The 10,668-nt window shown below is 49.0% G+C and overlaps 1 protein-coding gene across 1 annotated transcript; it reads right to left on the reverse strand.

The window, feature by feature from the left end:
- Window positions 1–1,718: 1,718 nt before the first annotated feature.
- UCN (urocortin) lies at window positions 1,719–5,917 on the reverse strand. The gene is made up of 2 exons (XM_072139705.1): window positions 5,863–5,917; window positions 1,719–2,929 (listed from the first exon to the last, which is right to left on the reverse strand). The coding sequence occupies exon 2, from the start codon at window positions 2,916–2,918 to the stop codon at window positions 2,424–2,426; it is 495 nt and encodes a 164-aa protein (XP_071995806.1). The 5' UTR covers window positions 2,919–2,929; window positions 5,863–5,917; the 3' UTR covers window positions 1,719–2,423.
- Window positions 5,918–10,668: the final 4,751 nt, after the last annotated feature.

Consider the following 10,668-nt stretch of genomic DNA (forward strand, 5'->3'; position numbering starts at 1 on the left):
CCTGTGTGCTATGTGCAGGGTGTCCTGTGTGCTATGTGCAGGGTGTCCTGTGTGCTATGTGCAGGGTGTCCTGTGTGCTATGTACAGTGTCATGTGTGCTATGTGCAGGGTGTCCTGTGTGCTATGTGCAGGGTGTCCTGTGTGCTATGTGCAGGGTGTCCTGTGTGCTATGTGCAGGGTGTCCTGTGTGCTATGTGCAGGGTGTCCTGTGTGCTATGTGCAGGGTGTGCTGTGTGCTATGTGCAGGGTGTGCTGTGTGCTATGTGCAGGGGTCCTGTGTACTATGTGCAGGGGTCCTGTGTGCTATGTGCAGGGTCCTGTGTACCATGTGCAGGGTGTCCTGTGTGCTATGTGCAGGGTGTCCTGTGTGCTATGTGCAGGGTGTGCTGTGTGCTATGTGCAGGGTGTGCTGTGTGCTATGTGCAGGGGTCCTGTATACTATGTGCAGGGGTCCTGTGTACTATGTGCAGGGTCCTGTGTACTATGTGCAGGGCTCCTGTGTTCTATGTGCAGGGTCCTGTGTACTATGTGCAGGGGTCCTGTGTACTATGTGCAGGGTGTGCTGTGTACTATGTGCAGGGTGTGCTGTGTACTATGTGCAGGGTGTGCTGTGTACTATGTGCAGGGTGTGCTGTGTGCTATGTGCAGGGTTTCCTGTGTGCTATGTGCAGGGTTTCCTGTGTGCTATGTGCAGGGTGTCCTGTGTACTATGTGCAGGGTGTCCTGTGTACTATGTGCAGGGTGTGCTGTGTACTATGTGCAGGGTGTGCTGTGTACTATGTGCAGGGTGTGCTGTGTACTATGTGCAGGGTGTGCTGTGTACTATGTGCAGGGTGTGCTGTGTACTATGTGCAGGGTGTGCTGTGTACTATGTGCAGGGTGTGCTGTGTACTATGTGCAGGGTGTGCTGTGTGCTATGTGCAGGGTGTGCTGTGTACTATGTGCAGGGTGTCCTGTGTGCTATGTGCAGGGTGTCCTGTGTGCTATGTGCAGGGTGTCCTGTGTGCTATGTGCAGGGTGTCCTGTGTGCTATGTGCAGGGTGTCCTGTGTGCTTTGTGCAGGGTGTCCTGTGTGCTATGTGCAGGGTGTGCTGTGTGCTATGTGCAGGGTGTCCTGTGTACTATGTGCAGGGTCCTGTGTACTATGTGCAGGGTGTGCTGTGTGCTATGTGCAGGGTGTCCTGTGTGCTATGTGCAGGGTTTCCTGTGTGCTATGTGCAGGGTGTGCTGTGTGCTATGTGCAGGGTGTGCTGTGTACTATGTGCAGGGTGTCCTGTGTGCTATGTGCAGGGTGTCCTGTGTGCTATGTGCAGGGTCCTATGTAGTGTGCAGGGGGCACCAGATTCAGGATTTGGGGCGCATGTTCTTCATGAATCTGGCGCCCCCTGTGCTGTGCTGCACCCTATTGTTGTGCTTTGCTCGTGATGCAGAATTGTGTTGCACGTCAGTGGTGAATGCGGTGCAGGCTCCGGCTACGCGGTAACCGACGCTTTTAGGTGACATTTTTCTGTCTTGTTTGACACGGAGCAGCCGCGACACAAAACTGGTGCAGACAGTTTAATAACTGTGGCCAATGATCTGGAATAGGAACATGGTGGCCTCTGGAGAAGGTCCTGTTTTTGGGCTCGTGCACACCATGGGGGGGGGGGGGGCACACAGAAATGGCTCCATGATTCTCATTTATTCCTAAACTAAAGAATTTGACAGATTAGAATAATTTATTTTATGATGAAAAATCTCCAACATTCGGCACAACCATTTTTATTGCTTACAAGTAGATGCCACAACCTGTGGTGGGACAGTAGTGGGCTCGTGGCCTGTGGTCAAGGGTCTCTACATTACCTAGGGGTCTATTGTGATGATGTGTGGTCAGACTGAAGCTCCTCAAGACCTTCTGTACCTGGAACTATCTACTGTATGTGTCCAAGCCCAATTTTGGACAAAATTTTGATCTGGTTTAGCGCTGGGGTCCGTCCATGGTTCCCCTTCACCCGCAGGGTATCATGGTCTATGTAGCCGTTACCTGGTCCTCCTGGAGATGGACTTCCAGAAGAACCCCCACTCCTTTTAGGATCTCGCCATCCGAGGATCCTTAGGATCTGACCATGCTTTGGCCACCTTTGGGGCCCTTCTTAGCTGCTGATGGTGGAGGCACTGGATCAGTCATGGTGGACATTACTACTAACACATCTCAGCCTGAGGAACAAACCAGTGGAGACCGTTATGAAATCAGGAGAAGTTCATGTTTGGAGACCTGTACATTAAGGAAAACCTCTCGAATCCAAATCCCTCCCCCATTGCGGTTAGTCTGTGTCTTAGAGGCCACCCCACCACCATGGGTCTATTCAGTGGAGAGTGTGTCACATGCCACGTGTGGACTTTGAGGGAACACTTTTGGTTGTTGGGAATGAATATCTGCCCTGTCATTTCCCTACGGAGTCGAATATGATTCGGTTCTGTTCCGCTTGGTGTTTTTGGCTTTGAGTCTTTGCCATGTCAATCATATGCCGGAGTATATGATAGGTCAAGTCTATGGAGATTGGGGGGTCTTCTCTCTTCAGGCGGTCCGAAAACACCTCCAGGAAGGTCCGGGCTGACTCTTCAGGTCTAGACTCCTGGATGAATGTCTGAAGGACGTTGAGGATTGGAGCCAGATCCTGGTATGATGTCTGGTGTTCGGCGGAGAGCGAGCCCTTGCTCAGCCTCAGCTGCACATGGGGGTCTCCTACCTCCAGCTGAGGGGCTCTTTCCCTTATAAAATACAGGAGAGCCTGAGCACTTTCATCACTCAACAATCCATCTACACTGAGCCTGGGGCCCTCAAAGAAGCTCCTTTCCAAGGGCCGAGCCCCTGCCTGTCCTGAGAGGAGCAGAAAACAGGCGAGAAGGGTGACTGATGATGAGGATGCAGCCTTCATGGTGAGCTGTGCTAGAAGAGAAGGGGACAAGGTTAAAGGGATTGTCCCACAAAGACAAGATTCTTAAAGAGAACCCGTCATGCAAAATAACCCCCCTAAACTAAAGATATTTTCATACACTGCCATTAGAGAGCATTGCCTCTGTCCCTTCATTGTCCCTCTACATGCCTGTAAACCTAAGCAATGAGGTCCTAAAGCTGTATGCAAATGACCTGTGAAATGTCCAATGAAGCATTAGCATATTCAAGCTGTCCACTCTATTCATGAGTGGGAGGCACAGCCACACCCCCAGTGCATGACTGACAGCCTGTATAATGATGTGAGGCTGTATAATGATGTGCTTCCTGGTGCTGGCGCCCCCTGCAGCCTGTGTGTGCATGTGTGTGTGTATAGGAGAGATACAGCAGCTCCAGGCAGCCATGTTACGGCAGAACATGTCAGGTACTTGTGTAGCTGATGTCTGTGTCTCTCACCTGTATATTAGGAGGAGGCATCATGTCAGCAGATGCAGGACACACACTAGCCATGCTTTACTATACATTACACACAGACATGAGCAGGGGGAGGAGAGGGGAGGGGGAACAGGGGTGACATCACTGCCTCTGACCATGTGACCAGCCTCAATTACATAATAAAGAATAGATGATTTTACAATGATTAATGTATGAAATAACTAGATAAAGGCTGGGATGGATCTTTGTGAGCTGCTCCAACAGGTAGTAGTGACAGGACTAGTGACACAGACCTGATGACAGGTGTCCTTTAAATATATTCAAATAACAAAATATCACTTTCTCTAATTCATTCTCTAATCCTCACAATTATAATTCCAACCTGTCTCTATCAGTCCCGGGGTACACAGTAAATCTTCTGACTATGGTCGGGCAGGGCAGATGCTTCTGATGAAAAGCTTCTCCTGTCTGCACACTGCAGTGATCTCCGCCTCCTGCCCCTCCCCCTCCATTACAAGACCAGCTCGAGCACAAAAATTAAACTAAAATTGCTAAATAAGGGAGTGAAAACTGATCTTTGTTGTGTAAACTTCAGGGGACTAAAATTTTCTTATCAAGAAAGCGGAGCAGAACTTTTAATAGATGTACATTGGTAAATTACCTAAAATCCTGCCCCCCACACTGTACACTAAACATGAGGTAAAGTGGACAACCCCTTTAAGGATCAGCTCCAGGTTATTTTCAGGTATAAGATTCATGTCTCATGGTGTCCCTTGGAAAAGCTTCCCGTGAGGGACCTTCCTCCACCCCTAATATACCGGCTGCCTGTGATGTGGCCGTACTGTCACCTCTGCCACCGACCACCGGAGGGAAGTCCAGGTCCACATGGATCCCACCACAGCCGTGGCATAAGCTACCGAGATGAGCGACGGATCTAATCCCAAATACTAACATGGAGAGGGGCGCAAGGGAACGGAAGAAGAAGTCTGGCATAGGGACTGCTCATGTATCTGAACAGATCAGGATCCCATCTAGATGAGGGAGCACAGGGACAGTCCAAAATCTCTGAACTATTCCAGAGGATCAGTCAATTACCCTAAATCAATATTATCAATCCAGTAATGCAGTAATATTAATCATTCAATAATCTATAGACAGCCCATGATTATCAATAATCTATAGACAGCCCAGAATTATCAATAATCTATAGAGATCTCAGCATTATCAATAATCTATAGACAGCCCAGAATTATCAATAATCTATAGACAGAACATGATTATCAATAATCTATAGACAGCCCAGAATTATCAATAATCTATAGACAGCCCATGATTATCAATAATCTATAGACAGCCCAGAATTATCAATAATCTATAGACAGCCCAGAATTATCAATAATCTATAGACAGCCCATGATTATCAATAATCTATAGACAGCCCAGAATTATCAATAATCTATAGACAGCCCAGAATTATCAATAATCTATATACAGCCCATGATTATCAATAATCTATAGACAGCCCAGAATTATCAATAATCTATAGACAGCCCAGGATTATCAATAATCTATAGACAGCCCAGAATTATCAATAATCTATATACGGCACATGATTATCAATAATCTATAGACAGCACATGATTATCAATAATCTATAGACAACCCATGATTATCAATAATCTATAGAGATCTCAGCATTATCAATAATCTATAGACAGCCATGATTATCAATAATCTATAGACAGCCCAGAATTATCAATAATCTATATACAGCACATGATTATCAATAATCTATAGACAGCCCAGAATTATCAATAATCTATAGACAGCCCATGATTATCAATAATCTATAGAGATCTCAGCATTATCAATAATCTATAGACAGCCCTTGTTTATCAATAATCTATAGACAGCCCATAATTATCAATAATCTATAGAGATCTCAGCATTATCAATAATCTATAGACAGCCCAGGATTATCAATAATCTATAGACAGCCCTTGTTTATCAATAATCTATAGACAGCCCAGGATTATCAATAATCTATAACAGCCCTTGTTTATCAATAATGTATAAAGAGCTAAGTTATCAATAATCGACAGGTAGCCCAGGAATATGAATAATCTATAGAGAATTTAATATTATTTATAATATACAGGGAGCCCAGAATGATCAATAATCTATAAAGAGCTCAGGATTATCAATAATCCGAGAATCTGTAGGGAGCTAGCATTATCAATGATCAGTATTATCAATAATCAATGGAAACCTTACAATTCTCAATAATGTGATCACTATAGAAGGATTGTCTATACTGTATAACGAGCTCAGTATAAGTAGTAATCCTATAATCTATGGAGATTAATATCAGTAATCTATAGCAATCAATATTATTGATAATCCGCTCATCAGAATGATCAATAATCCTCAGTGTTATCCTAAATCTATATGATCTGCTGTCCGCAGCACAGAGGATGTCAGGAGGCTCTTACCTGCTGGAGCTGCCGCTGGAGTCTTCTGTCTCTTCTCTGCTGCTCCTTATATCTCAGTCCTGAGTGACATCAGCAGAGACGGGAGGAGACACAGGAGGAGGAGAGGGGGCAGAGAGGACCCCAACAGCCACCCAAATGTCCCTATACCCCTGCCAGTCTCTATATACCCCCTGCCAGTCCCTATATACCCCATGCCAGTCTCTATATACCCCCTGCCAGTCTCTATATCCCCTGCCCGTCTCTGTATACCCCCTGCCAGTCTCTATATCCCCTGCCAGTCCCTATATACCCCCTGCCAGTCTCTCTATACCCCCTGCCAGTCTCTCTATACCCCCTGCCAGTCCCTATATACCCCCTGCCAGTCCCTATACATACCCTGCCAGTCCCTATACATACCCTGCCAGTCCCTATATACCCCCTGCCAGTCTCTCTATACCCCCTGCCAGTCTCTCTATATCCCCTGCCAGTCTCTCTATATCCCCTGCCAGTCTCTCTATACCCCCTGCCAGTCCCTATATACCCCCTGCCAGTCTCTCTATACCCCCTGCCAGTCTCTCTATACCCCCTGCCAGTCCCTATATACCCCCTGCCAGTCCCTATACATACCCTGCCAGTCCCTATATACCCCCTGCCAGTCTCTCCATACCCCCTGCCAGTCTCTCTATACCCCCTGCCAGACCCTATATACCCCCTGCCAGTCCCTATATACCCCCTGCCAGTCCCTATACATACCCTTCCAGTCTCTATATCCCCTGCCAGTCTCTCTATATCCCCTGCCAGTCTCTCTATATCCCCTGCCAGTCTCTAAATACCCCCTGCCAGTCTCTCTATATCCCCTGCCAGTCTCTCTATACCCCCTGCCAGTCTCTCTATACCCCCTGCCAGTCTCTCTATATCCCCTGCCAGTCTCTCTATACCCCCTGCCAGTCTCTCTATCCCCTGCCAGTCTCTCTATACCCCCTGCCAGTCTCTCTCTATCCCCTGCCAGTCTCTATATCCCCTGCCAGTCTCTCTATACCCCCTGCCAGTCACTCTTTATCCCCTGCCAGTCTCTCTATACCCCCTGCCAGTCTCTCTATATCCCCTGCCAGTCTCTATATCCCCTGCCAGTCTCTATATCACCTGCCAGTCTCTCTATCCCCCTGCCAGTCTCTCTATCCCCCTGCCAGTCTCTCTATCCCCCTGCCAGTCTCTCTATCCCCCTGCCAGTCTATCTATATCCCCTGCCAGTCTCTCTCTATCCCTTGCCAGTCTCTATATCCCCTGCCAGTCTCTCTATATCCCCTGCCAGTCTCTCTATATCCCCTGCCAGTCACTCTATATATCCCCTGCCAGTCTCTCTATATCCCCTGCCCATCTCTCTATACCCCCTGCCCGTCTCTCTATACCCCCTGCCCGTCTCTCTATATCCCCTGCCCGTCTCTCTATATCCCCTGCCAGTCTCTCTATATCCCCTGCCAGTCTCTCTATCCCCCCTGCCAGTCTCTATATACCCCCTGCCAGTCTCTCTATATCCCCTGCCAGTCTCTCTATATCCCCTGCCAGTCTCTCTATATGCCCTGCCAGTCTCTCTATCCCCCCTGCCAGTCTCTCTCTATCCCCCCTGCCAGTCTCTCTATATCCCCCCTGCCAGTCTCTCTATATCCCCTGCCAGTCTCTCTATATATCCCCTGCCAGTCTCTCTATACCCCCTGCCAGTCTCTCTATATATGCCCTGCCAGTCTCTCTATATCCCCTGCCAGTCTCTCTATCCCCTGCCAGTCTCTATATCCCCTGCCAGTCTCTCTATCCCCTGCCAGTCTCTCTTTACCCCCTGCCCGTCTCTCTTTACCCCCTGCCCGTCTCTCTTTACCCCCTGCCCGTCTCTTTACCCCCTGCCCGTCTCTCTATATCCCCTGCCCGTCTCTCTATATCCCCTGCCCGTCTCTCTATATCCCCTGCCAGTCTCCCTATCCCCCCTGCCAGTCCCTATATACCCCCTGCCAGACCCTATATCCCCCCTGCCAGTCTCTCTATCCCCCCTGCCAGTCTCTCTATACCCCCTGCCAGTCTCTCTATACCCCCTGCCAGTCTCTCTATCCCCCCTGCCAGTCTCTCTATCCCCCCTGCCAGTCTCTCTATCCCCCCTGCCAGTCCCTATATCCCCTGCCAGTCTCTATATCCCCTGCCAGTCTCTCTATATCCCCTGCCAGTCTCTCTATATCCCCTGCCACTCTCTATACCCCCTGCCAGTCTCTCTATCCCCCCTGCCAGCCTCTCTATCCCCCCTGCCAGTCTCTCTATCCCCCCTGCCAGTCTCTCTATCCCCCCTGCCAGCCTCTCTATACACCCTGCCAGTCTCTCTATCCCCCCTGCCAGGCTCTCTATCCCCCCTGCCAGTCTCTCTATACCCCCTGCCAGTCTCTCTATATCCCCTGCCAGCCTCTCTATCCCCCCTGCCAGTCTCTGTGTAATAATGAGAAATGACTCGGGGAGATGTGAAGAAAGCCATGGAGAGTCATGACACCTGCTGATATGTAACAGTAATTAGAAGGCAATCCCGACACTTAGTGATGCTTCATATCAGCTACTTTACCTGATGGCTTATTACAAGAAACTTCTCATGATGGATAACACCAGGAAGCTGTTCCAAGAACCTTATTGATGTAAAACCTGCTGATGACATTGGTTATAGGGGAGTTTCTGACCTGAGTACAGTGAGGGCCAAAATCTGTAATAAGAAGGAACCTCATTCCACCAGAAGCTGCTCACAGCCAGGGTCTCCTTACAGGATATCATCTACAAAGAGTTGTCCCAGGGCCAAGGGCCAAGTGTGTAGATCTCCAGGAAGACCTGGAATTAGAAGCAACAACAATAAGTGAAGTCCTCTCCTTCAATGACCTGCATGTGCCTTCACCACGGGTCCAGGTCATGGTTGGTGAGAGCGTTACTCCTGCCTGAGAGATACCGGAGAATATCACCTGCTTGGATACTGAACTCTCTGGAGGACACAATTCACACCAAGTCTGGAGGCCAAAACCCACTGCGTGTCACCCCAATAACACCTAAGAGTGATCTTTGGAGGAGGAAACATCATGGTGTGGAGATGTTGTCCAGCATATGGTACTGGGAGGTTTCATAGCATTGAATGAAGGGGGAGTGGAGGAATATAGTGAGACATTCGGGATAAAGATCTGCTTCCATCTACCACCATGAGGATGAAACCAGGAAGAGGGCGCATCAGGACATAGAGCCGAGTGTGTGGAAGAATGGCCCGAATCCCTCGGGAAGAATGGAGGACACTTGTTTCTCCTTACGTGAGGCATCTTGAAGGGGTCACCACCAAATAAAGACATTTTGAGGAACATGTTCAATATTTCCCCCTGTGTCAGCAGAACATCCCAGATTGCCTTTCATGGGTTGTCACTGACATCTGGGGAGTATTTACTACCATTAGCACCTTAGCTCTGCTTCTGCACTCGCCCTGGCTCAGGGTGGGGTCCCTAATCCTCCCGGAGCTCCTTAGTCCTGTAATGGGTAATGTCCTGGTGCACAGAGATCCTCTTATAATCAGCTCAGCTCACAACCTGAACACCGGGTAGTGGAGCAATCATAACCATCATCTGACCACCACCTCAGGTGGCCTCATCCCTGGTCACAGACTCATCAGCGGTGATACAGAAGCCATAAAGGGGACATCCTAGGAGAAGACAAGCTCCAAGCCTGCCAGGTCCTCATAGCTTCTATCTGGTGCCAGTGCCAGGAATGGGCTCAGAGAGAATAACACATAGAGAGTTCTGGATGTTCATACTTCTATTGGACAACCTTAAAGAGTATCTGTCGTTAAGGATATTTCGGGATTGGTAACTATGGTGGACAATATGAACCTGATCTTGGTCATATTTTTAGATCCATAGCTTGTGAAGGCCATATTGAGGGGTCAGGATCTTCTCCATTCCAAATAACAATAGTAGAATTTAGTTCCGTTCTGGTCAGAACTATGTCTAAACTAGAAAGATCCAAGGGATGAAGGAGGTACATGAGGAATCATGAAGGGGTCTGAAGGTTCTTAAAATGAGGGGAATTTTATGGAAGTTGTATCTTCCTATGTAGTGGTGAAGGACTCGTCCCATTAACACTGAGGAAATGGTCAATCAGAGAGAGGACCTTCACAAATTACTTACTCATGTATTGGGACACTTTGTGCCAACTCCTATGTCATTCTCTGCTGCGTCTCCCTTATTGTATCTGTCTCTGCTATCTCTCTTCTGTTGCGTCCTTCTCTGCTGCCTCTACTCTCTTCTCTTGGAGCTGTCTCTGCTGCCTCTCCTCTCTTGGAGCTGTCTCTTCTCTCTTGGAGCCGTCTCTGCTGCCTCTCCTCTCTTGGAGCCGTCTCTGCTGCCTCTCTTCTTTCGGTGCCGTCTCTGCTGCCTCTCTTCTTTCGGTGCCGTCTCTGCTGCCTCTCTTCTCTCGGTGCCGTCTCTGCTGCCTCTCTTCTCTCGGTGCCGTCTCTGCTGCCTCTCTTCTCTCGGTGCCGTCTCTGCTGCCTCTCTTCTCTCGGTGCCGTCTCTGCTGCCTCTCTTCTCTCGGTGCCGTCTCTGCTGCCTCTCTTCTCTCGGTGCCGTCTCTGCTGCCTCTCTTCTCTCGGTGCCGTCTCTGCTGCCTCTCCTCTCTCGGTGCCGTCTCTGCTGCCTCTCCTCTCTCGGAGCCGTCTCTGCTGCCTCTCCTCTCTCGGAGCCGTCTCTGCTGCCTCTCCTCTCTCGGAGCCGTCTCTGCTGCCTCTCCTCTCTCGGAGCCGTCTCTGCTGCCTCTCCTCTCTCGGAGCCG

This window comes from Engystomops pustulosus, chromosome 3 (assembly GCF_040894005.1).
Source record: "Engystomops pustulosus chromosome 3, aEngPut4.maternal, whole genome shotgun sequence".
Lineage (NCBI taxonomy): Eukaryota > Metazoa > Chordata > Amphibia > Anura > Leptodactylidae > Engystomops > Engystomops pustulosus.